Here is a 27725-nt window from a genome sequence, read left to right on the forward strand (position 1 = left end):
TTAGATCTGAACATGTGTACGAAAACGTCAATATTTCATTTATTTATATTTATTTATTTGGACTTGTAAAGCGCACTTGGCAGCCCAAGGGCATCGAGGCGCTGTTGCATAAAATTGTCTTAGTTACAGTTGTATATTAGGCTCTTGGTTACAGTGAGCATGTATCCTCGCCATTGTAATACAGTAACAAGGAACACACAAGGTGATCACATTTGTGTTGGCATTAAATTACAATGAGACCTATAGGCAGTAAGACTAGATAATGCAGTCTTCCTATGACAGTGGTGCACAGAAACTTATTAGACAAACAGCAAGGTTTTTATTTCTTTCCTGAAGGCTAGGTGTGGCTCAATGCTTCTAATGTAAGGGGGTAATGTGTTTGAATGTCTTGCTGCCAGGACTGGGAAACTAGATCCTCCTGCACGCATTCTTAGGGTCTTGGGAATGGATATCCTGTTCGTGTAGGCCGTTCTTGTGGGTCTAACTATGACAGGTTTGGCAACTCTTTGGGCCAGGTACAAAGGGGCGAGTTTGTGGATGCATTTGTGCAAAAGTGCAAGAGCTTTAAAGACTGTCATCTCTTTAATGGGGAGCCAATGATCCTGCTTCCTAGTTTCGTAGATGTGTTCCCTCTTAGAGATACCAGTGGCCGCCCTGATGGCATTATTCTGCAGTCTGTAGTTTAGTGACGTTTTTAGCTGACGTCCCCAGAAAGAGGGCATTGCAATAATCCAGCCGAGATCCAATTATTGCTCTTGCAATAGTGAGACATTTCTGTTCTGACAGAAAGGGTCTAGCTGCATTAATTAGTTTGGAATGGTAGGCTGAGGTCGATGCAGTGGCATTGACCTGTGTTCATGGAGAGGTCAGAGTCCAGGTAGACCCCCAGGGTCTTTACCGCTTGTGATACGGTGATTGAAGTGTTGTCAATCGTAAAGGAGCCGTATTGTTTGTCCAATTTCTTGATGGTGGCAGGAGCTCCAATTAACAGAAGTTCGTTTTTTTCACTGTTAAGGCATAACCAGTTTTCTGCCATCCAGGTTTGGATGGTGGAGTATATGGACTTAAGGGTAGCCAAATCTACCTCATAGTCACCAGTGAGGGGGATGAGGACCTGTGTGTCATCAGCATAGTTGGTGTATGCGATGCCCAGGGCATTTAAAAGGTGGAACAAATGGCCTGGTGAACAGGTTATAGAGTGTCGGTGAAATGCAAGAGCCCTGTGGGACTCTGCATTTGATGAAGCTTGGGTGGGCACAGGCTGAGTCTGAAAAGACTTTCATAACCCTTTCTTGGAGAAACGAGGTGATCCAAGCAATGGCCTTGGGGGGAAAAGTTGGCAGCAGAGGAGAGATGGTGGCAGAGGGTTTTATGATCCATCAAATCAAATTCTGCGGACAAAAAAAGGAGCAGTAGGAATATGAATGTGTTGCGGCTACATGTTGAGAAATGCTTGTGGTCTCACGGCTAAATTGCTCACCTCAAAGCCACGCGATCCAGGTTCGAATTCCGGAACCAACGTAGTGTTATCAAGTGTCAATAGCAATTTTTTTTTATTTAGAAAAAATGAAGTCACTGAACACACACGGGGGCGGCATTCGCCCCCTGAAAAAAGTGGGCAACCTCAGCCCTGGTGGCATTTCCTTGTACACACCAACGACTGCGCCCTGTGCAGGAAACAGTACCACCCTCTTACACACCCTAGAAGAGACTCACTTCTCTGTGTACTGGAAACCCAGGATAATCATTAAGGTATCAGGAAGTGGCATTGGTGTAATTAAGAACAGTTGTCAAAAGGAACTGTTGGTTTATCCCACACCTCCTGTAGTGGTGGCCTCCCTGGCGTTGCTCTGTACACAGCAGTGGAGCCAGTCCGACCATGTCTGTGGTTTGGGTCACCTCCACTTCAGTAGCAGCAGGTCCTAAACAACTGCTGTACACGCAGGCCCTACTCGCCCCTTGGTTTGGGGGACCTTTAGAGGCGTCTTCAACCTTTGGCTCTCCAGATGTTTTTATACTGCAGCTCCCATGATACCTCTCCATTAACTATGCTGGCTTTAGCGTGTGGGAGTTGTAGTCCTAAACATCTGAAGACCCCCGGTAGTTGCATCAGTGGAGCCAGAGCTGGCCAAAGCGTGTGTACCATGTTCAGCAAGGAATGTGTGAACTGGACCATGTGTAAAGTGTGACGGATACCCTGGTGAAAGCGTTTTACCAAATTCTTCACTTCAAAGGCATGGATGGGATGAGGAGAGAAGGAAGGAAGGGGGTAGAGTACATAGGAGAGTGGGTAAGAGGAACAGAAAGCCATGGTACCCAACCGAAAAAGGTCCATGTCGTAGAGGCCCACCGGGACATTTCCAGAGGGCCCTGTAGGCCACTCCAGCCCTGCCTTCTCTCCCTTGTGCGACCCCATAATCAGACCAAACAAATGCCCCCATTTCATGCCTGAGTAGATTAACCAGGCCTGCTTTTTTTAATGGTTTCTGGGACTTGTAGTCTTCTATTTGAATGGGAAAAGCAAAACAAGAAGTTCCAGAATGCATGGAAAGAATTCGGGTCTGGATGACGTACTCGTGCGTGGAATGTATAAATATGGCAGCTCGTGTCGTCCCCACCCCTGCGACGAGGTGAGTGCTTCATTGTGTATTTGCTGTTCGATGCAAACTTGGACGTGAAATCTCCATTGTATGTTTCCACCACGGCGAACCCCATGCCATCCCTGTTCGTGTTACAACCGATTTAAAATGACTCTGTGTAGAACACCCAACAGTGGGAGTGCTCTGTCTGTTAATACAGTAATACTAGGCGCTTTTCCCAGGGCCCTTCTTTCTGCGCAGCCACTTTTCAGAATCAGGTCACCCCCTACTTCCTTTCTTCATGATACCTCAGAGTTTCCGGGTCCCACAACAGCAGAGTCGGAGACAGGACGCAGGTAGTGTTCTGTAGAAGATCATTGACTTCGAGCGGACCAAGTCCTTGCTTGTTTGCACATCCAGGAACCATGGCAGTGCACCTTCAAATTCCGTGTCCCCTGCCAGCATCTCTGAAGGCAGCTGCCTGCCACCTGGAGGATTGAAGTTTCGGAAGATAGAAGCGATGTTTCAATGTTATCTGACAGAAGAAAATGTGGGATTTTATTTGTTACGTTATGTTATGTTATATAGACTTATAAAGCGCAGCATACGCTCAAAGGCATCTTGGCACTGGAGGGTAACAAGAGTGAGACATATGGAGTTAGAAAACAAGAGTCTTTAAGGGGCACCTGAAAGCCAGGTGGTTGATAGTATCACGAAGAGCTAAAGGAAGTTGGTTCTCTGCTTTAACTGCTGCCATATTTCTCCATATTGTGTTATGACCACAGGACACATGTTATAATGCCTGCAGTGGCGACTATGCCTTTCATCCTTTCGAGATTGATAAATTGAGTCCTATAACATTTGGTAATATTACACCACCCATTACTGTGTTTAGAAGTGGGAGGATTCCTGCATGAAGCGCTATTATTAGTTGAGGTGTTGTCATACATTTGGAATTAAAATTAGCAAGCACCTTAAAGAGTAGGTCAAACTCAATTCCTTTCACTGTGTTATCCCTATGAAAGGGTTGAGGGGGTTATTCCTAAATCCGATGATTCAGATCAAGTCACTGCACCCCCCTTCATTGCCTGCCATGGTAGGAAGGACTAGGAATTTGGGAGTATCTGAACACGTCATGGACCTTTTACCACCTGTAAGGGTCTGGAAGTAGGAGACTGACACAGGAGAGATATCGTTTTGGCTATAAACCTTTGTTTTCAACGAAAGCGAAGAAAACCCCTATCTTGCCCATTTGCTAAGAGGGGGTTTCCCTGCCTCAACTCAAACTAGGGATATGTAGGGAAATCCAAAATAAAAAATCCATTGTCCTGTATGAAGTCTTTTTCCATCCCTTACACTTCTAACTATACAACAAAAGGGTCTACCGAGTCTTCTTAACTTCGTCCCTGTCTTCTGACTAGTGGAAAACTATGCCATCAATCTCTCAGGACTATTTCTTTAGGGAGAGGCTCCTTTCCCCAGGTTATAGTTCTTTTATAGTAAGAATAAAAAGTCTCTATACCCAAATAAAGCAAAAGTTCCAACTTGAATCCTGGTCGCCAAGAGAATGCTTCCCTTCTCTTGGTTTTCTATCACAGTGTTCACAAACACCAGGGGATTGACTCCCTTCCCCTGGTTTCTCTTTGCCTTGCACAAATCACAATGTCAGGAGGTATGCCTCTTTCCCCAACCTTTCTCAGGTTTTCAAAATTCAAAATACCAGGGAGTATGCCTCTTCTCTTGGCCTTCTTAGGCTTTCATGATTCACAATGCCAGGGGGTATGCCTCTTCCATTGGCATTCTTAGGCTTTTATGATTCACAATGCCAGGGGGCATGCCTCTTCCATTGGCATTCTTAGGCTTTTATGATTCACAATGCCAGGGGGCATGGCACTTCTCTTGGCCTTCTTAGGCTTTCATGATTCACAATACCAGGGGGCATGGCTCTTTCCTTGGACTTCTTAGTGTAACGGGTCTGGTTCACTAACTTGCCAGACACTGTGACGAAGGAGAATGTCGGTGGCGTCCTCTTCTCTGAATAGTGGGTTCTAGACCCTTCTTTGTCTGTTTCCCTCCCTCTCTGGATGACAAAAGGGTCCCCGACTCTGTTTCTCTGGCTTACTGGGCACCCCGGTTCTCATGTTGGTCCCAGAGTCTGTTTCTCTGGTTTCCTGTGCCTTCCCCAACGTCCCTTGGACCTTCCGACTTCACATTGGGTCTCTGGTATGACTGCAGGTTGCCTCTGCTGTTTTGTTCCCTCCCCTACAGTCGCCGTCCCTCACAGTGTCTGCCAACACTGTGGCGGCACCGCAGCCAAGGAAGCTAAGCTTCTAGGGACATTTGCCACACTCGGGCGGTGAGGTGACTTGCTCTCACCATGCGCCTGCTTCACATAGGTAGACCCTACTCTTCCTCGTCCCTGTACTCTCTGTGGTGGCTAAGTCCTCTACCCTACAGGAGTATATGGAGGTATGGGGGATTATAGGGTGCAGTGTAGGGTATGAGAGTGGGAGGGAGTGGATGTATTTTGGGTGTACCGTGTTCTCCCAGAACAGTCACCCCAAGTCCCACAGGGGTGCGGGGGGTCCCTTCCCATGAGATTCACCCAATGAGTATCACCCACAGGTGGACTTTTGGGGAGCGGCCTCGCCACTGTGGCCTCATGAAAAGGGGCTCCCCCTAGGGAAGCAGCAGTGACATCCTGGGATTCGTCGCACACCTTAATAATCTTTAGTTTCTTATCACACAACCATTACCTTCTATGATATATTGCAGTTTACAAATGCCGGAAGAACGAAAAAGGGAAAGACTGGACTCGCTCTACCTTTAAGGCTTCCACACATTTCAGCTACTTTATTACTGGGAGAAAGTTTGCAACTCGCCTCCTGCGCAGGCACCACACAAAAGGGCTGAGTCAGCCTTTCCAAAGGTGTTGTCCTGAAGTTATGTAATTCTCTGCTTTTCCTCGAAGTCTGTCAACATTGGTATGGAAACACTAAGATCCCACGACCATTGTGTCCTTTGACCACTGCGGCCCTCCGCATCTCTTCTCTAATGCTAGGATCCTTGAGAACCAGGGACGCCCAGCCTCCATCCCACGTTCTTCTCCACACAGGGCTTTTGGGTTTTTTTCATTGGGGAACTCTTGTCTCCTGGGTTAGCATTTAAGGTTAGGAAGCCACTTTGGCAGTGTTGGGTATTTTCAGAATTCACATGCTCGGTCTTTTTGCTCTTGTTCCCCACCATGTGCTCTTTGGGCTGTAATTGGTATTTGTATGTGTATTCTATAAGGTGCAAGCCTAGCTCTGGAGCAACATGAAAATGCGTTTTTGACTAGAACTAACTCCGTGGTGTGGGAACTTCTTAACATTCTTTTGAGCGGTCTCCATTTGCTCATTTCTGCCCCCAGCGCCTTCCCTTTTCCTCGCCAGGTTTTCTACCTCGGTTTTGGTGCCAATGAAACTGAAATTCAGACCCTCCATTTTAGATTCCATTATTCCGTTTTTTGCCACTATATTGGTAGTAGTTTAAGTAGGGCTCCATATCGCCATGAGAAACGTCTGTCCCTTGCTGAGTCCCGGCATGTTAGTGGGCTTAAGATGCATGGATCTTTAGGAGTTTGTTTTCCCCCTTGGCATTTCTCTACAATACCTGTCCCCTCTATGTACCTCTTCATGTGGTGTCTACATGCAGGATAAAGCCTTGTCCTCTGTGTGCCTATTCATCCAGGGTCAGCATGCAGGATACCCGTTTCCTCTGTGCCTCTTCGTCATGTTTCCTCTGTGCCTCTTCGTCCGGTGTCAACATGCAGAAGGCATGTGTCCTCTATGTGCCTCTTCACCTGGTGTCAGCCAGCAGGATGCTTGTGTCCTTTATGTGCTTCATCTGGTGACAACATGCAGGATCCATGTTTTCTCTGTGCCTCTTCGTCCAGTGTCAGTGTGAAGGATTCCTGTGTCATTTATGTACCTCTTCACCTGGTGTCAGCCAGCAGGATGCCTGTGTCCTCTATGTGCCTCTTCATCCCTTACCAGCCAGCAGGATGCCTGTGTCCTCTGTGTCCCTCTTCATCCCTTACCAGCCAGCAGGATGCCTGTGTCCTCTATGTGCCTCTTCATCCCTTACCAGCCAGCCGGATGCCTGTGTCCTCTATGTGCCTCTTCATACCTTACCAGCATTCAGGATGCCTGTGTCCTCTATGTGCCTCTTCATCCCTCACCAGCCAGAAGGGTGAATGTGTCTTCTATGTGCCTCTTCATCCCTTACCAGCCAGCAGGGTGCATGTGTCCTCTATGTTCCTCCTTATCCCTTACCAGCCAGCAGGGTGCATGTGTCCTCTATGTGCCCCTTCATCCCTTACCAGCCAGCAGGATGCCTGTGTCCTCTACGTGCCTCGTCATCCCTTACCAGCTAGGTGGGTGCATGTGTCCTCTGTGTGCCTCTTCATCCCTTACCAGCCAGCAGGGTGCATGTGTCCTCCATGTGCCTCGTCATCCCTTACCAGCCAGCAGGGTGCATGTGTCCTCTACGTGCCTCTTCATCCCTTACCAGCCAGCAGGGTGCATGTTTTCTCTGTGCCTCTTTGTCCCATATCAGTCTGAAGGATACTTGTGTCCATCTGGTGGTGTCAGCTTGCAGGATACCTGTCTCATCTATGAGTCTCTTCATCCAGTGCCACTATGCAGGATGCCTGTGTCCTCTGCCTCTTCATCGCTTACCAGCATGCAGGATGCCTGTGTCCTCTGCCTCTTCATCCCTTACCAGCATGCAGGATGCCTGTCTTCCATGCCTCTTCATCCAGTGTCAGTTTGGCATGCAGGACTCCCTTGTCTTCTATGTCTCCCTTGTCTTCCATCTCTTCAGAGTTTGGCATGCAAGACTCCCTCCCTTGTCTTCTATGTCTCTTCAGAGTTTGGCATGCCAGACTCCCTTGTCTTCTATGTCTCCCTTGTCTTCTGTCTCTTCAGAGTTTGGCATCCAAGACTCCCTCACTTGTCTTCTATGTCTCTTCAGAGTTTGGCATGCCGGACTCCTTTGTCTTCTGTGTCTCTTCAGAGTTTGGCATGCCGGACTCCCTTGTCTTCTATGTCTCTTCAGAGTTTGGCATGCCAGACTCCCTTGTCTTCTATGTCTCCCTTGTCTTCTGTCTCTTCAGAGTTTGGCATCCAAGACTCCCTCCCTTGTCGTCTATGTCTCTTCTTCTATGTCTCTTCAGAGTTTTGCATGCAAGACTCCCTTGTCTTCTGTGTCTCTTCAGAGTTTGGCATGCAGGACTCCCTTGTCTTCTGTGTCTCTTCAGAGTTTGGCATGCAGGACTCCCTTGTCTTCTGTTTCCTACCTCTTCTTCAGCCTTTCAGCACTTACTCTTGACTTACACTGAATCAGTATCTTACCTTAACTTACTACTGCTAGGCTAAGTCATCTCCACTCCTCCTCACTCTTGCATTTAGTGGGAAATGGTCAAAGGGGGGTCACCACCCTTCGATCAGTAGAATCCCCCTTTGTACCTGGTAAACTGGTAAAGCTCCCTGAACGTATGGCCCAGCTGGCCTGTCCCCCACCCTTTCATAACATACGTGCCATAGAGGTGCATTATGAACTGGGCCGGCGCTAGACAAGGGCGGCATGTCAGCTGCACTTGGCCTCGCGCTCATGGGGACCTGCACAGGGGCGGTCCTGGGTCAGCCTCTGAGAATCTCCTCTGTAGTCAGTGGTGGATCCAACCAGAGGCGGCCACGTGACCGTTCTCTGCTAGGCCTGGCTTCTTTCACAATGTAAACGCACATCAAAAGAGGGCGGGACTTAAGTTCTCCTGTGTGTTTACATTGTGAAAGGAGACACGACCGGCTGAGAAGGGTCCAAATGCCAGTGCCTGCAGTTTCAAAGCTCAGGCTGATTTTTTTATTCTTATGCAAGCCTACACGCAGCGTCCAGAGCTGGGCTGCCTGTGACTTTTCATGACCGGCAACACGCCCCCCTTTCTTATCCAGTCCACCCTTTATTTGACACTGATGGGCTCATTACCTTAGCAAGAACGTGTTCACTTAAAATAAAGCTCCCTTTAAAGGTTTGCCATGTTACCTAACGTCAAAAAAGGGTTGCTTTGTATGAATAGGCAAATACTCTTTAACATCTTGCACAACAGCCCGCTGGAAGTTTGTGACAAAAGTAACCTTTATCCAGGTAGTGGCCTGAAAAAAAGAGAATTTTTGTTCAGACTTGTAATATTTAGCATTGTGGGCCTTCTAGTTTTTCCATTCAGGATGAGGAAAATAAAGCCACAACAATATGCTTTTGCTTTAACATGTGTCTCTACGGATTAACTTATTTCAATGTTGCTATAACATGAGATGTGTATTTTATAAGTAAACTATGTGAGCTCTGAAGTTTCTCAGGGCCACACGTGAGAAGGCCACGAAGTTCCTTCTTTTTCCATTTGAATTCTGGGACCTATAGTTTGTTCTCTCCCATTTGAAATTTAGGAAAACTTAAAGTCCCAGAATTCCATGGAAAATCAGGCCTGGGTGGCATTCTCATGGAAAACACGAGAGTTCTGCTCGACAAAACATTATTGTAGGCCTTGAAATTCTAACTTTAAAAATATGTGTCAAGTAGAGCTTGGAAGGTATGTATTCAAGGGATTAAACTGTGCATGGTTAAAATCCCAGCTTCACTGTTTAGATCCTTGGCAAGTAATGTAATCCTTTGTAGTATAAAGGACTGGCCTCAGCAGAGCCATCATTAACTTGGTTCTCATTGCCAGTCACCAAAGTGGAATGAGCCATCTAGAGTACTGCCCAACAGAGAAAAAGCAAGACGTTTTTCTATGACTCGTTGCGCTATGTTATTTCATCTTGTATAGCACATAGTCTACCATAAAAAAGCAAGGGTCTATGTGTGTGTGATGGGGTAAAGGGGTAGGTAGACGACAAGAAAGTATTTTTATATTCGTTGTGCCATACATCAACATGCATGCAGTATGATAGCCATTGGGTAAATGTGTATACTGATGAGACATATATGTTTAAACTGCTGGCCACGGGTTCCAGTCCCCTCAAGTTTCATCCTTCGAGTCCAGGTGGGAGTGTTGTCACTTCCTGCGATGTCATCTATGCAAATTAAGGGCCCCGCAATTAATTTGCCGCAATTGGCCCAACAATCCCTAGGGCCGGCCCTGATTATGAATACCCCTCTAGGCATTAATTTTAGCTGGATGAAGGGGGCGGAGGATAGCACACTGCTTAATGTCATGGGGTTGCTGTACAGAGGCTTTGTGGAGCAGCCCAATCCCACCCTCCCTTTTTCTTTGCTTTCCTGTCTACCGGTGCAACTTCCTCGCCCACAGCAGTTCCCGCGAATGGCAGAGCAGGTGGGACGAGAAATGCTTCCACTATGGCTCCACCCCCTCAAGAATGAAGCGTTCACTATGAACGGCTCTGGGTTTAATGTCGATTGTATTTGTAGTTTATGTTTGCTTCGTCCTTCTTGGTCAAGTTCATTTGAGGTCAGTCGCTACCTACAGAATGGGGTTTTTCAAAAGTTCCCTTATTGTCTAGACGAGGTTGTATTCATTGTTTTAAATATTTGTCCCCCCTCCTCACTCTTTAATTACTACAGATGGTGCGAATGCAGGTTCATTTTGAGCTTTTTGAAAATGTCCTTTTCAGGGGTATGCTTTTAGGAAGGTTTATCTTAAGGGTGGCCAATTTGGCAAGCAGAGACTGCAATGTGTAGGATGTGCCTTCATCCGGCCACCCAGCACCCAATGCACTCACCTCTTCTTGGCTCGAGATGCCAAATCCATACCTTCACCCTCACCACGTGCACACTTAGAGACATGCAAACAGTCTCATTTCCCCTCTCCCTGCTCGCTCCCTCCGCAGATGCAATGGATGCAATGCAAGAGGGGTGCACGGATGTAAACGTACACCCAACCCAAAACGATTTTTATAAATTGAGGGACAGGGGCTCTTGCTTTACTAAATCGTTTTGGGTTGGGTGTACCTCTACATCTGTGCACCCCAGGCCTCAAGCCGAAGGTACACGTGGGGGGACGGAGTCCCCCCACTTTTTTCAGAGGGTGGACTCAGTCCCCCCAAGACAAAGTGAGAAACATTGAATGTCCTCTTTGAATGTATGCATTAAAGCGCACCACGGGGATTGAAACACAGTCATCAGAATTGTCGGCCAGACATTTCACCACTGCACTATACAACCTGATGAAAAATAAACAACTAAAGATAAATTGTCACGTTTCGGATCTGCAAGTCTCAGGAAAAACATTGGAGTTTAAAACATGCAAATCTTTTAAGGTTTTCAAAAACACTATTAGAAGAAAATATCCTCTCTTGGTTTTGTGTGTTTGTTTTTATGAAAGACAAATGCCATTCGTCCCGTGCAATTTGGGTGGTTATGCAAAGCCAATTTAATAAAATGTGCATATTCACATTGATATGCTAATTTATGGTGACATCACATCCCATTGCATTTGTTGATAAGTCCCCCCCACTTTAATTTCTACGACTTGATCCCTGGTGCACCCCTCTTTGCAAGAGGGGTGCACAGATGTACAAATACACCCAACCCAAAACGATGTTTATAAATTGAGAGACAGATGCAAAGCAAGAGCCTCTGTCCCTCCTTCATTCTGCCGGCGGGTGCCCGGGGCCCCGGAGCACCCGTGTACTCGGCGCCCCTGCTCCCTACGATGGATTTATTCTTTAAGCCAGTTACTTCTTTCCCAGGCTCACCTGCTCGAGACGGAAGGCTTCCAAGGCTTGCTGCCAGATTCAGAAGTGCTCTTTTATCTGCATATCACAAAATCCGTACGATAGGCTAGTCAATTTTGTGCCCTAGAGCCCAAATTCTATTGGTGGACTGCCATCTTTTGCACAGTACTGGGCCTATGGCTCAAAAACATACTATTGAAATGAATCGTGCTAGGATTTGTCTAAAGGTCTGCTCATAAGATCTGTATCCGCTTCTGTCTTTTATCCGAAGTGTTCCTCTCTGAGGCATGCATGCCCTGCAGTCGTGGACCTAATGTGCATACCCTTACCAAGCTATACAAGCGGACTTCTGATAATCACTCACCCAGCAGCAGGTGATGAGGATGTGTGCTGTTATGATATGACATGACATTTATAACATGCCTATACGCAAGTGTTTCAAGCGACTGACATTACTGCAACGTATCGTAAACAAAGGTTTCGCTATTCCCTTACTCTCCAGGGGCCTGGTTCCCTCCCATGAAGGTTAATATGAAATGTGCCCTTACCGCGTGGCAATGGCCAAGCCCATCTGCGACCGATGAGAGTCAGATGGGGACACCCATTCTTCATTATGGTTTAACCCAACCAGAAAATGTGACTGTCCCTTGCTACAAAATGTCCTCAGGTTTAATGCAACTGCAAGCATTGTTGAGTAGAAGTTGAAGAGCCGATACCATTGTGTGTAGAACTGAGCCAGAGCCAAGCCTTTGTTCCTGGCTTGCCTCTAAGAGTCAAATGCAAGACGAGTAGGCAAAGATGCTTACTTTGCAGTGTGTGCTCCTGACCCTCAGACACAATACACATGCCTGTCGTACTGCCTTTTCAACCCCTACAACAAAACCCCAATATCTTGCACCCCCATTCCTGCCCCCACAGTATAAACCATTATATGATGTCCTGCATCCCTGCACTCATTACAGGAAACCTATACCTGGCTTCACAATATGGGAGGATACGGCACAGTGAAATTAAAGCATATGCCCAAGATCACACACTTTCTGTAAGAAGGGGTTGGGCCACAGCATGCACCTTAGACATTTGGCTACCTATCTTCTCACGTCGAGCTGATAGAAATGTGCATTAGTACAGTTTATTTTTTATTTTTTATCATTTGTATTTGGTTTACAATCTAATTATAATAGAAACAAACCTTTACAATTTAGTACAAAATTATCAAACATCACACTTCATTTTTCAATAAAACGCCAGAGAATCCACCCACTCACCCCCGAGACTATGGAAGATCCGGGAGGGCAGGAAGGTCCGGCGGCTCCCTTACAGGAATAACGCCCTCCCCCTTTCCATAGTTGAAATTCTCCCCCCAAACCCATCTTATTCTCTGGCTATTTAAAAAGTTCATCTCTTTCCACAAAGATTTATTTTTCTAAAGCTGGGGTAACATCTAGCATTGCTGTCCAGTGTCGTCCTACTCTCCCTACCTTAATAGTGGATTACCTTATTCTACAAGGTGTTAGGACCTCAATAGGCGTACCACAGCTGCTGTAAATTGTACTTCATGCCCTGATATCATTCTATGCCACATATTCTCTGATGTTAACCAATTAATCCTTTCCACAAATCTTCCTAGCTTGTTTACCCTTAGATCCCATGTACCTCCGCATTCCATTAGTAAGTGTTTTAGGGACTGATTTGTGGGAGCCACACAGCCTTCACAATATTTTACAGCCTTGTCTGCCTGTTTTCAGATTTCTAGTATTTCCCCAGTGTGCAGAATGTTCAGCCTAGACTGTTTGGCAGAATGGAAACTGCTATCCATCTATAGAGGGATTATAAATCCTAAAATTGGTTCCCTGTATGAGGATATCAAGGTACATCATGGCGGTCTAAAATCCAGCAGCTTACGGGGACTAGAACTAAAAGTAGAAATTGCGTTAACCAAAATAGATTTAGGCCTGGAAACATTTGTCAATAACCCTCTGAAGATAAAACGGGAGCTGGAACTACTGGACTGGATTGAAACTACTGGAAAAGTTAGATCGTCAATCCCCCAGAATTCATTTTTGTCATTGACAAAAAACTAGGATCTCAATCAAGATATCTAGAGAAATTCCCAGATGAGAAGTATAGTATCTAGATACTAGATCCAAGTATACTAGATCTTCAACTTGTGGGATTATTTGTACTTCTAATAGTCATTGTTTGAATTTGATCTTCTTCTTGGGGTGCTTAAATACTAAGATCTTAGATTTTTTCGGATTTATTGTTAGCCCAATTTAGCAGCCTACTCACCCAGCCCATTCAACAATCGCTGTAAGCCAATGGCAGTTCTATCTAGCAGGATGATGTCGTCCTGATCTTTCTCCCATTTAGTTCTGGGCTGGCCAAGGCTGACGAGATAAGATGTTCCCCGGCGTCTGCTAGGAATAGATTGAAGAATGTGGGCGCTCCCAGGCATCCCTGCCATACCCCTCTTTCCACTGGCACTGACTCTGACCGGTGACCCTTATTGTCAAGGCGCACCTTTACTGTCGTCCCCCTATGAAGTTCCATTATCATTGACAGTAGTGATTCAGGGATTCCATTTCTCCTTAGTTTACACCATAGCTTAGATCTATCAATTTGATCTAAGGCCTTGGAGAAATCGATCCAGGCCCCATATAATGGTGTTCCTCCTTGAGCAAATTTAACATGATCCCATTCAATGCTTTCGATAGCCCTTTTCTAAACCCTGTCTGACAGCAGGATAGAACCTTCTCATGTTCCACCCAAACCGACAGCTCTTTTAACAACAGCCTCATGAATATTTTGCTTTCAATGTGATGGAGGGTGATAGGATGATAGTTTGAAGGGTTCGACCTATCGCCCTCCTTGAAAAATGGTATTACCAATGCTGTCTTCCAGGACGGGGGAAAACACCTTTTCTGAAAGATCTCATTGAAAAGTTGTTTTAGTAATTTTGCCCAGAGTGCTGGATCTTTTCTAAGCACCTGATATGTGAGGCTGTTAGGTCCTGCTGCTCTTGATGTTGAAACCTTGTTTATTACCTCCACGATCTCTTTGTCCTCTAGTCGCAACTCCATCTCTTTATCCAGCTGCATACATTCTGGCTCCTTTTGCGGTTTTCTAAATATGTTTGTGAGGTGCTCTATCTACCCTTTTTTGGGCACTAGGTTGCATAGAGAGCTGTAGGACTGGGAGTATAATTCTCGTATTACCGACCAGAAGCTTCTTGGGCTTGATTCCGAGACTAGTTTGAACATTTGCTCCCCCTCTCTTTGATGGAGGAGAATCTTTTTATTTTTTTTACCTAGGCTTTATAATTACTCCTGATTATTTTTACTTCCAGATTGTATGACCTTTGATCCAATTTTAATGCCTTTAGTCCGTGGATACTTTTTCTCAGGCTTCTCTTTCTTTCCCAGATTTCTTCGTCAAAACTATGGGTATGTTTATGGTTTATCTTGTTTAGGGGGAGGTTCGGGGGTGACTAGCGACCAAATGACATTCACAAACTTCTCTGGTTGGCAAAGCTCTTGGGCCGTTTTCTCCGAGATGTTTTGTAGTTTTTTGTTTAGTTCCCTCCCACCTTGACCATATTTCGCCAGTCTCAATTTCCCTTTTATCCCCATTATCTCTTGTGTATTAGCTTGGTGAACACAGGTCCGTCTGTGAATGAAAGCTCCAATGTCGAAAGGTCAACCCCCATTCTTGTTTCACCTTTAACACAGAGTTACAAGAAAATAGTCCCTCGCTGACAAAGATGTAATCTAGCACAGAGGCAGAATTTCCTCTGTGCCATGTCATACACGGATCCCTGCCTCCCTGTGAGGCATCATTTAACATTTTCAGATCCCATGTGTTTGTGAACTCTAGCCAGGCCTTCCCTGTATAGTTTTAAGGAGCTCAAATAATGCTCTGTTTCACAAAGATGACTAAAAGTACACATATCACAACATAAACCAACTTGACAAATATATAAAACCTTATGTTAAGCAAAAAGTGATTCTAGCTAGGGATAGACGAAATTGTGAAATTTAGTTCTGCCAGCCACCGAAATTAGCAGCTTGAAGTTTCTCATGCCGCTGCGTGAACATACCACAAATCAAACAATCTCCTGTCACGACCCTAGCATGGATCAAAAAAAGACCTTGTAGAGGAGGTCCCAAATAAAGCCTGCAATCCAGTCGCCCAGTACCAGAAACATTCACACCAAAATATGTGACGTATGATGAGCAAATAAACCAGCAGAGAGCCGCAGTAGGGCTCTGCCCAGTGCCTATCAAAAGAACAACACCTGTTGAAGTACCGATACCCAGAAAACCACGGACAGTAAGGTATCTATTTAAAAAAACCCTACCAGCAAATAAGACGAAATGAAGATTGCCTGAGTACTGTCCCAGAAGAAACCAAAAAGGCCTTGATGGGAGACGAATGGTGACGTCACGAAGGCCCGGACGGACTCGCAGATAGAAGATATGACGACCCAAGAATGACATAAAGAGACAAATTGCCATGAATAAGAATATCGTGAAACTAGAAGGGGAGAACCATGTTGAAATATAAAGAAGCTTAAGCTGTAAAGCAGGATGAAGTCATTCAACAAGCTAACGCCTGTACATATGCTTGAAACCGCAAGAAAGCTGAGAAAACAGTGCGGCTTGCTATGCTAAGTAGAAGAATAGAGCGGCAAGCGCCATTATACATAATCTACCTCAAAACGAAGCACAGTTATATAAGTGCGAGTCAACTTTACACAAAAAACAGAAACGAATCAGGTTACTAGAGGCCAAGCAGGAAAAGATTTGTATTGTAGCTAAACGAGAAGAGACGGCTGAATCGAAACTCAGCAGATGCAACTTGCACCAGGAAGAGCCAAGGTATGATATGATATGGCATTTGTAACGCGCCTATACACAAGTGTTTCAAGGCGCGACGAGGCAGGGGGGGGGGGACAAGGGGAAGACAGACAACGATCCTACTAGGCCAGGTATCATTCAGACCGCGCAAGTGCAGGGGTAGGGGAAGGGAAAAGTGCAAGGGGAAGGGGAGGGGGAAGTGCAGTACAAGTAAGTAGAATAAAAAATAAATAAATAAATAGGGCCAGCTGGTGGCAAGTGCAAGGTAAGTGCAGGCAAGTGCTGGGAAGGGGGGGCTGTAGGGATACAGAGACAGTCCCGCAGTGCAGGGGATGCGATGCCAGGGAGGCTGTGCAAGTGGAGAGTGGCTGGGCCCAGGACCGAGGTCGGTGAGAGTGCCCAGTTGCAGATTCAGTGCAATTTCAGTGTAGAATTTAGCAGGGGAGAGGGACAGAGAAGGCAGAGGCAAAGAGGAAGGTTTTGAGGTGCCTCCGGAACCGGAGATGGTTCTCCTCAAGTTTCAGGGAGGCAGGAAGGCTGTTCCAGAGGGAGGCCCCTGCCGCGGAGAGAGATCTACCCCCAGCTCGTTGCTTTGAGAAGCGGCTGACCCTGAGGGAGTTGGAGACGGATGAGCAAAGGGCTCGGGAAGGAAGATATTTAGGGAGAGAGAGTTGAAGGTATTTTGGCCCCAGGCCCCAGAAGGCCTTGTGGATAATGCAGAGGGTTTTGAACTTAATCCTCGCAGCCACTAAGGTCAGACCAATAGAAGGAACGAACCATAGCTTTGCATAATTGAAACTTAAGAACTGAATATCCTGTCTTTGGAAGGTAGAGATAAGGAGTCGTAGCCAGGTGGCGAGCCGAATAAGAATTAAATGCACAAATTGAGGGAAACTCAGCAAATTCACGGTGTGAGTAGCACGTGACCATCCGAGCGAGAAGGAGCACAGGTTCACACCTACGCTTGGCAGCCGCCCAGACAGAGATATCACAACTTTTCCAGACAAGAAGATGCAGTTTCGAGGCCAACCACAGCAAGCTAATTGACACATAGCCACTAAAGTAATGATTGATTGAAGGAAGGCCGGGTGAATCGTGGGACACCCTGCACCTGGCTGACCATTCTGCGTGCTGCTAGGTAAAGTGGAAATTTATGCATGGGGTTGAAGCCGACCCAATCACAATGGACCAAATAATCTAGGGTCCTATAGATAGCAGACCCAATGGGACATCGTACTCTTAGTGATGTCTACAATAGTAATGTTTGAAGGAAGGGCTTAGACACCCACCTGATAGTGTTTATCCAATCCCCTCACTCTGTTACCATATACAGATATAGTACCTATATTAAAGTTACCTTTTCCTAACCAATAGAATTGCATGTTAACTTTTAAGTGTCACACGTTAATTGTGATGAGTTTTGAGTATAAATGTCACTGTTTGTATGAAGTTGGTTGGAGTTGAAGCGAGATGGACTATCGCATCACTGTTGATTTCCATGACTCCCTGTTTTTTGTACTTGTCATTAAACAGATTCCCTTTGCCAAACCATTGAGTTGTCCTTATTGATTGGTGTTGGAGTAATACATCTGCACTCCCATCCATCTCAAAGGTCCAGCTATCTCGTCTTAAAGTACTCTGGAGCAAACCTCGGCTCTATGGGCCGGCCGGGGGTCTCCTCAGTACAACCTGCACAAAATTTCTCGTGACACTGCTTGAACCTATCACTAATTGAAAAAAATGTGCAAAGTTTCTTGTGGTACTGTGTGAAACTAGCACAGTTCAGGAAAACTTGCACAAAGTTTCTCGTGTCGTTGCACGAAACTACTACGGATCGAAAAAGACACATGCAAAGTTTCTCGTGCTGCTGCATGAAACTAGTACGGATCGAAAAAAGGACTGCACAAAGTTTCTCGTGTTGCTAACCTAGCATAGGTAAAAAAAAAAAAAGACCTGCACAAATTTTCTTGTGTCGCTGCGCAGAACTAACAAGGATACAAAAAAAGACCTGTGCAAAGTTTCTCATTGCGCTACACAAAACTAACATTGGATGGAAACACCATCCTTCACCATGGGTATAATTTCAGCGGCGGCAAAACCGTAATGCTGATTCGCCAAACGGGCAGAAGCGGATTACTGTGCGGATTTTGCACTTTTAACTTCACGTGTGAACATTTTGCTCAGTGCTAATGATTGCTTTATTTACACCATCCTCAATAGATTTTGAAGTATAACGGAATGCAAAGTAATGTCAGTCTAAATAATCCCCTGTGTATTGCAACTCTACAGTCAAGAAAAAGCAATAGTGCCACCTCTACTGAAAAGACAAACCTGCATCCGCCTGATTCTTGATAATGTCAGGCCCATTTCATATTCCAGCATAATTGTTTGTAAGATTTATTGAGCTACAATTGTTCTGAAAGATCGATCACACGTGGGACATCCATCAGCCCGGTGTCCGGACTGGGAGGAGCCCTCTTTTGAATGTGGTGAAGAACAACCTCTGTCAGCTGATGACGATTTACAGGATATGCTCTCTTATGGTTTTAGGCCACTTTGGTGGGCCAGCATATGTGGGACTGTACTAGGATGTATGGAGTTGTTCTTGACAGAACATACTAGTCAGTTGCCGTTAACCAGTACTTCTTAAACCCCCACCCCCCCCCCCCCCCCCGCACCCTCCCAAAAATGGAAAATGTGGTTTACATTAGTGCATCTGTGGCATCAGCACATTTTTATAGTTGGGCACACAGTTGACAGATGTCACACGTATGATTGATCTTGCAGAACGATTGTTGCTAAATAGGTCTTTAAGGCAATTTTGCTGGAATTGGAAATGGGCCTGAAATGACCAAGAATCGGACGGATGTAGGTTTCTCTTTTCAGTAGAGACGTCACTATGGCTTTTATTCAGGGAGCTGGGATTGAAACTGGTATGTCAAGAGTAGTTTAAGAAGTGTAGTGTATTGTGTGCCCCTGCTGGAGTCAGAGGCAACATTTCATAAAGATTTGAGCTTTTGGGTTAGACCTATACAATTAAAATCTGCAACCTCAAGTTTCTCCTGCCTTAAGTGGGTGAGTTATAACTGACTGAAACTGCATCCTAGTAATATAGAGAATTTGGTAGTGGCAGGTTTAATTTTCAGTCTATAATAGCCATCAGTGCCTGGACCTTGCACCGTATGAGCAGTAATGGTGAAATGGGTCCAGCTTCATGATAACCGTTCACTCATCCCACATATCTCCCAGGTCATAAACAACCTAAGATCACCTGAAGAATTAACACTTCCTAGTTTATTAACATAGAGTCAAACTGCTCTCTTTTATTTGTTATATAAATGCTTGTACTAGGACTGTGAAGAAAAAATTTCAGCAGCCACAAAACACAGACGCTTGGTTATTGGCCAATATAGATGCAAGAGCACATCACCCAATAACTTGTGAACTTTACTGGTTACCAACACTGCAATTTTTAGATTTTTTTGTATTACTCATAGGCTCTTGGCACACCTGCCCAGAGTTCTTGAGGCCCTATTTAAAAAGCTACACTCCTTTCAGTAACTTCACTCATCTGATGCATTAAGGAAAGCTGGCATAGGGTGCCACACTCTCTTGATCCAAACACACATGAAATTAATTTCTTGAGGAGCTTAAATATGCAGAGGGCATATGAAATTCAATGAAGGTAATTAAAAGCCTGGCATTTTTGTTGGTGTTCTACTTCTTCGCTTAAAACAATCCTTGCGATTGCCTTCAGCACCAAGAGGTTACTTGTTTGGCATACATAGCCCTCTTCAAAACAACAAGAACATATCACATATCCTGATACCAAATCATCTGTCAGGGCTGTCCAACTCCAAGCATCGAGGGCTGGAAACATGCACATTTCTCTCTCCTGGATATTAATGAGGGATATCCTGAAAACCTGCCAGTATTCTGGCCCTCGAGGCTTGGAGTTGGGCAACCCGAAACTGGTACAATACAATTAGCGTCCTAAAGGAACTGTTGACTATATTAAGTGGTGCAGTTTAAGGTGGGCTTCAGTCAAACAAAGTTTGCTTGCAAAAGGAATGGGTATGTTCAAAGTAGTAGCCTGTACACTGCGATGGAAACTAATACCGATGGATACAGATGTAAATATCTCCAGAATCCGTAATGCTGATTTCTTTGCCATTAACCATGCAATCAATTTGGAATGTGTTTATCTCGCTTGTTCTCAAGGGAAAACAGTTATCATTGAATTAAATAGATGAATTCCATTTATAATTAAAACAGAACATTACTCTCAGATAGAACCCTATTAAACCCCTCTTACTTGATGAATAGACGCAGGACTCTTTCAGCATTTCATTATCCCCTGAGATCCGCTACTGAGATCTTCAGGTCGTTCATCTTGTTTCTTGACTTCCCTTGCTGTGGCTGCTCTTTGCCGCTAATTGAGTAAAAACTCATTTTAATTTAATTATACAGGTATATGTCCATATTATATTAGCGTAGGAGAACTGTGTGCACTAGGGTGGCTTACGAGAGTTTGACGCTGTATGTGCATCGATCAAAGGGGACTCCTTGCCCATTTTCTCGTCATGCAACATCGTCCATTTTGTGACCCTTGAGAGGAAGATGTTGCGGCCTCTTTGGTTTTGTAACCATATAGCCATACCATCATAGCAGCCCAGCTACTGCTATTATCCTTTTAAAAATTGAACATTTGCGATAATATAATTTTTATCAGAGGTATGACAAATCTGTTTTAGAAATGTATCTTTTTTCACTTTTCATTACCGTTTACAAATAAAAAGTGGTTTTGTATGGTTGCATGACAGTTTATCATTGCTAAGGTACTGAAATAGCTTTTTATCGACAGAAAGGTTATATGTAAAGCGCTTTTTTGGGGCAACAAAAGCAATAGGGGAAAAAATAAAGTAGAGGGGGAGGGCGAGGGGAGTGGTAAAAGGCAATTCCTAGAGCAGAAATGAAGACTTTGCTTTTGTACCGATTTTATTTGAATTTTTTGTAAAAACAGCACTTGCACTGTGGTATAATAAGTTATATCACCCTCTCCCCCCCGCTATCATATCCTGTTCTGAAAACATTGGAATTGCTTGTATCATCTTCTCCCTATGAACTTTGAAAGGCGCTCCAAAAACCCTCTAGGTTTGACCAGCACTGTATAAAAATGTAAATAAAATTAAGATATATCCTAGTAATGTAGACTTGTATTGCATGCATTGTATGTTGTTTATCCATGCGTTAATGTTGTTTAATCAGTTCAACTGCTTGTAATCATTTTAAAGCAACTTACTTTAATGCTGTACATTTATTTTGCAAGTGCTAAGGGGAGTTTGGATTATTCTCCTAAACCACCTATGTTGGCAGCACAATTGGCACAACCATACTGAGCGCTTTGAAGCACTTGCCTGTGTATAAATAGACAATACAATACATACTACTCACAGGCTGTCTTGTCTCTATGGGACTGATCATGGCATCCAGTACCAGATCATCATTGTGCCCAGAGGAGATCCTGTTCTTAAAATGATGCAGGCGTAACATGGTGTGAGCATCAAAATGCATTTATTTATTTGAATTTTTGTTTAGTGGTGGCCCTACCGAGGGGATCTTGGATCTCCTTACATGGTTCAAATATTGAAAAGCTGGGAGTTGAAAAAGGAAGTTACAAAGTTTTCAGGAAAGAATAGTATAGGCAAGAGATAGCACTGGAGGAGGGTAGGGTTATGTTTGGGGAAACAGGTATGTTTTGAGGCTCTTTCTAAAAGTGGGGTTGAAGGAGGTAGGGTGCTCCATGCCCAGTGGGTAAATGCTTGTTTTTGTGTGCATGTGAGCTTGCAGAGTGGAATGTGTAGAAGGCGTGGGCTGGCTTATCTGGTGTTTGAGTTTGTCATAAAGGTAAGATGGAGTTTTGAGTTGGATGGCTTTGTATGCAATGCAAATTCCTTTGAAAGTAATTCTCTGGGACATGGGGAACCAGGGGAGCTGGGCAAGAATCAGGGTGATGTGTGCATGTTGGGGTAGGTGGAGGATAAGTCTGGCCGTTGTGTTTTATATGGGGGGCAGGTGGCAAGGGTGCTGTTGCAGAGTTCGTTGAGGAGAGCATTTCCATAGTCCAGCTTAGAGAGAACTAGTGCAAGTTCCATTAATATTGAGACCAGATGGCTTCTTTTCCAAAGGAGATACCAATGGTAATTATGTGCTCTTGTTTTCACAGGAATATTTTGTATGTGTATCCGCAAAGCCTTAACTTTGCAAATCGTCAAGGTTCTGCAAGAAATATAACAGTAAAGGTCCAGTTCATGTATGGAGAGGATCCAAGCAATGCAATGCCGGTAACTGTCTACATTTCTTGTTATTGCTATGTGATACATAGGAAATACATTGTTACTCTAACACTGTGGGTGTATAAACGGATACCTGTTGGCGGCCTGCTTGTGGATAGTGCTTAGGTTGCAAGTGCTGTAGAAAGGACATGCCGTGTCATACTGACAATGTTGTCAGTACAGGTGGTTTCTGGAAAACAGACACTATTTTTCACCACTGGGTGCACATGTCAACCGCAGCGGTATGTGCCAATCAGAGCCATCAGAAGTCTTTGGTCTACTTGTGAGACTGGTTGCAAATGACTCTGGAATGTTTCACATTCCAAGCAAGTGAGATATTTGAGCTATGCTTCATGGTAATTCAGTGCAAAGCCACAACTTATGTTAGTCACAGTATGTAAAGACTGTAGGGGGGTGTCTGTACTTCTTCTCTGTATATGGTAGAGGAGAGGCACAGAGGCCCCCATCCAAGATTCTCTATTCGGTAGCAATGGACGAGCAATCAAGTCCTAGCTTCTCAGGAGGTGATGCAGGCTGGTTCTTAAGTACAGTGTAGTCCCCGAGCCCCCACAAAGGAATGTCCACACACTGGATTACTGAAAACAGTCTTTATATAATATTCAAAGGGATGTACACAATCACAATAACGCACTTTGTACTCGGAAATCAACAATGATATATACAATTCTAAAGTGGTACCACCAATGTTATCAAATCTCATTAAAGTGCATCAACTGTACAGTTAAAATGTCACACAGATCAATAACGAGGAAACCAGCAATAGAGATAGGAAGGAACGCAAGATAGTTGAAACAATAGGCAGAGTACTGGCCTCTACCCTTAAGCACAGTTCTGTGTGGAGATCCCCCCCACCTGGGCAACCTGTAAAATAAAGATATATAGCACAAGCCCAGTCCATATATTGTTCAATAGCCTTATTTCCTCCTATTAAGGTTTTACCCCCCCAATGTACCTGGTGGAGTAGAGTTCTTCGAAGACGCGTCGAAGGATCCTTCTTGAGTGACTCCCTTTAAAGCAGGAGCCACGGATCGTTGAGAGGCGTCGAAGATGGTGAACTTGTCATCGACGGCGGCGATGAGAAGTTCAAGGGTGCCGAGACCACGACATCGATCCAGGCGGTGCTCGTCAGCGACGTCCTGCGAGGATGAGGTGTGCGGGGCACCTCAGCGATGGATTGTTCAGGACCGCAAAAAGTTTCAGAAGAACTGTGGCCCAACAAGGGTGTCGAGTCATCAAAGTCTTTGTGGCCTTCAGGTGGCGGGAAACCCACCAGTGGATTCTCCTCGGCGCGTTGGTCGTCCTCGACTTTCTCCGGCGGGACAAAGCGGTCGACGTTGCGGACAAGGGAGTCCTTGGATTCAAATGTTCTTAGGCAAAGGAGCGGACGGCTCTGGTCGTCGGCGGCATGGCGTCAAGTGGTCCCCACGGCTGGGCAACAGAACTTCGATGGGCCTCCAGCTGTTACACAAACCTGCGAACCCTGGTCGACGGCAATAGACTTCGACGGCGGCGAAGTCCGGGTGCTTTGCTTCGTTTTCCTCAGCGGTCCCGTCTCGGGTCGGCAGCCTTTCGAGAGTCTGACTTCCAGGGAGCTTCGGCGAAGGTTAGCGGTGCTCGATGGTCCCTCAGAGCACGGGAAGAGGGCGCCTTACCAGGTCCTCTCTCGGATCAGTCTTCGACAAATTCGGCAGCTTTCAGATCAGGTCGAAGCAAATGCAACAGCAAGTCGTCTTCTTCCAGCTGGGCGTCGAGGATCAGCAGTTCCAGTTACTCTTCAGGTGTAGACACAGCTTCTGAACAATTTCCAGTGGTGAGAGGTCCCCAGATATACTATCTTGTCTCTCATCCACACTGCTGGGTCACTCTCAGCAGCCAATCATACAGAAGGGCATTCATGCAGTCAGTCAGCCAATCAGGCACACAGTGCATTCAGGCCATCCTCCTCCCTCTCAGACACCCACAACAAGGAATGTGGATTGGGACAAGTACCCAGCCATTCAACACTACACTGCATTCAGGCCACTTTCGGACAGGGCTGTCTCAGTCTTTGTCTCTCATGCCAGAAACCAGACAGCCACAACAAGAAGTGCATATTGGTCACACACTCCATTCACCCAGGTCCCACCCACAGGGCGTACCCACAACATACAGTCACTGGGAAGGCTCCAGTCAGTCTGGACTGGACTTCACAACAACACCATGTATGGAACTTCCACCCAACAGCCAGTCAAGGGGAAGGTACAGAGTCAGGGCTTGCCAGGACTTTAGGAAAACAAGGTAACAGGCAATAGAAAGCAAGAGGCCACAGGGGCCATCTTGCTTTCCATCAGGAATCAACTGATTCCAATGGCAGGGCCTGGGTATCCCAAAATGGAGGATACTCGGCGCACCTGTCAAATTCAGCATGGAGCTGCCACCAGCCCATACCCTGCTCTGCCACATAGACACTGTTTCTTTAGCCCATATTGGAATCCTAGCGTGGAACCTCCGAAAGGAATAGCCTTTTAAAAATCAACCATTGATGGGGTGTCATTATACATAATAAAAAGGAACACGTAATAAAGAGCCAGTCCATTTTATGAATTTGAAAAAAATATTTTATTTATATAAAAGGACATATTTAATACAGAAAGGAAAGAAGATTTGCACAATCAGGTCAATGCAGGGAGCAACAGTTTTAACACAACAAAGAATAAACATGCAGATTCAAACAACCAGCTCTCAGACACCCAGCTAGGATGGGTACATTGCTTGTGTGACCTAGATGTTTTAAAGCAAGATACAATAAGGGTGCTGTGAAACCTACAGGACAATGCTACACACTTAAAAACTGTTGTGGCATCTGACACACCCCAACAACGCCAGTTGGGTGATTGAACCTTGGTTGCTGCACTGTCCCAAATATATAACCCCTTGTGACAACAGAGCACCGAAATCTGTGGCCTGCATCCATAAGCGGAGACATCCCTGCTACACCAATTACCGAGCTCCATTAAGAAAGAAAAAAAAAAGAATCTCCATCTTTGAACTGCCCCATCCGTTCACCCGTTTTAAAGTAACACCAGTCGTCATTCTGAAACTGGGGACAGACCCATAGCATCCTTTGAGTCTTGCTGGCCCTAGAGACAGATGGGACTTGTTACGTCAGATGGATCAATCGCCATAAATGCAGTGGCTGCATGTTGTTGGATGCCACAATACACATCCAGAGACTCTGCCGGCTGTGCCATCCATTTGTTGGTGTACACAATGTCACTAAAAATACAATAAAACATATAGATTCAGTTTAAAGTATCTTTTTGCACAGTCACCATCAGCACCTTACAATATTTACCAACAATGTCACAGCTGTAGCACTGTACAGTGTGTTGCAATGTCAGCGTCAACATATTAAAGCCAATGTAACAACCAAGTACAGGGTCACTAAGAAATTAATATTTCAATCCGTTTACATAAAAGAATCCCTGCTGCACCACTTCTTCAAAGATGTGATCTTTGGCAAAATTCGAGTCCCACAGTGCTAGAACTCCCAAAATTGGCACCTCTGCATTGCCAAGATTGTGCAAAACATTGCAAAAGTTAGAACCGTATTTAAAAAGTCCTGTCACATTTCTACTTCACAATTGTGTTTTAAAGCAGACCTTGCACTTTTCTCATGTAAGGCTGCGGCGCAACACTGTGTGCTTCCCTTGCAAACAAATAAAATAATATATAGCGCCTTACTTGGAAGTACAACATGATTCCAGCAACATGCGCTGGCACAGTCAATCAATACATAACACATCCCCAAACATATCAAGTAAGATGTAGCACCCTGATACTTGCAACCCGTAAGAACCTGTCATGCGGACAGTTTGCACAAAATAAATCTTGGCTACACCATTTGCGCAACATGTGTGATCTTTGGCACATACTGATACCTCTGTGTTGAATATTTTACACACTGCAAATATTTTATCGGCACTGTGAAACTAAAACATGGCATTGTGTGCATACAAATATGTCGCATCACAAAACAAGTGCCCAAAAAGTGCATTTACTGTTTTTATTTATTTTATTTCATTGTTCATTTATAACACGCTTTATGCCAGCGAGTGGTTTCTAAGCGCGGGATCGGGATTCGACCTGTGTTGCGCCGCGTTGCCTTGCTTCCAAGACAAACACATTGCCCCTGAGCTATCCTTCTTCTTAGTTTAGCGCACACATCTCAAGTAAGATTTAGCACCCTGACACTCGCCACCCTTAAAAATGTCATCAACTCTAGTATGGCTATACCGTTTGTGCAACATGTGCGATCTTTGGCAAAAACTCAAATACTAGCGTCACATTGCATGCATTTGAAATATTTCATCAACTTTACCGGCGCTGTGAAGCTAAAACACTGCATTGTGCAAATATACTGCGTCACAAAAAGGCAAGTGCCCCAAACGTGCAGTCAGGATTTATTTAATGTTTAATTTAATGTTTGGACTGGCTATATGGGATCCAAGCTTTAATATTGAAGTGCCTGATTGATTGTGTGAGTGTCTGATTGATTGTGTGAGTGTCTGATTGATTGTGTGAGTGTCTGATTGATTGTGTGAGTGTCTGATTGATTGTTTAGTGGTGCTATAAACACTAAACACTTACATAACACTTTACACATTTTCAGCTTCTTCCAAAGTGGTGTTCTCTCTCTCTCTCTCTCACATCTATGCGCTATCCTAGCTGACATGCATAACCACAGAGTATTCTAAGTAAATTATACATTTTCAACCACGTCATTAACAACACACGGCTGTTTAGTAAAAATGCACAACCTGTCTCAGAAAGGGTCTGTCTCATGGCAAAGGTTAGACAAATACAAAAGCAATGCATTAAAGTATTGAAATACCCCCCAAACTCACCTTTTTGCTGTTGTTGGAATAAACAGCAGACCCAGCTTCCAATTAAAAGGCTTTCAGGGGTCCACAGGCCCACGATCTAATACAGCCGAGAAGCAAGGACAATCAAGTGCCCCGGGTCAATTAGCAGGTGTCTGCAGGGGTGCATCCGGCTGGCGCTCAGACACTGTAGTCGACAGTCGCCCTGCTGGGGTTATAAGGATCCCTTTAAGGGGTGAAAGCTCAATGTAGTTTCATTATCAACAGTGCACAAATTTATGTATTTTTGTTTAGTTCGCAGAAATGGGTTTCTTATCAACAAAACGCAGCATTCTATTTA

The 27725-nt window shown here is 45.0% G+C and overlaps 1 protein-coding gene across 14 annotated transcripts in view; it reads left to right on the plus strand.

The window, feature by feature from the left end:
- DOCK7 (dedicator of cytokinesis 7) overlaps nucleotides 1-27725 on the plus strand; it is a 1498361-nt gene that overhangs the window by 667845 nt on the left and 802791 nt on the right. For all 14 annotated transcript variants that reach the window (XM_069642017.1, XM_069642019.1, XM_069642018.1 and 11 more), the window contains one exon: nucleotides 22394-22511. In XM_069642017.1, coding sequence (XP_069498118.1) covers nucleotides 22394-22511 — 118 coding nt within the window. The remainder of the gene's footprint in view (nucleotides 1-22393; nucleotides 22512-27725) is intronic.

This window comes from Ambystoma mexicanum, chromosome 1q (genome assembly GCF_040938575.1).
Source record: "Ambystoma mexicanum isolate Mex_15411 chromosome 1q, UKY_AmexF1_1, whole genome shotgun sequence".
Lineage (NCBI taxonomy): Eukaryota > Metazoa > Chordata > Amphibia > Caudata > Ambystomatidae > Ambystoma > Ambystoma mexicanum.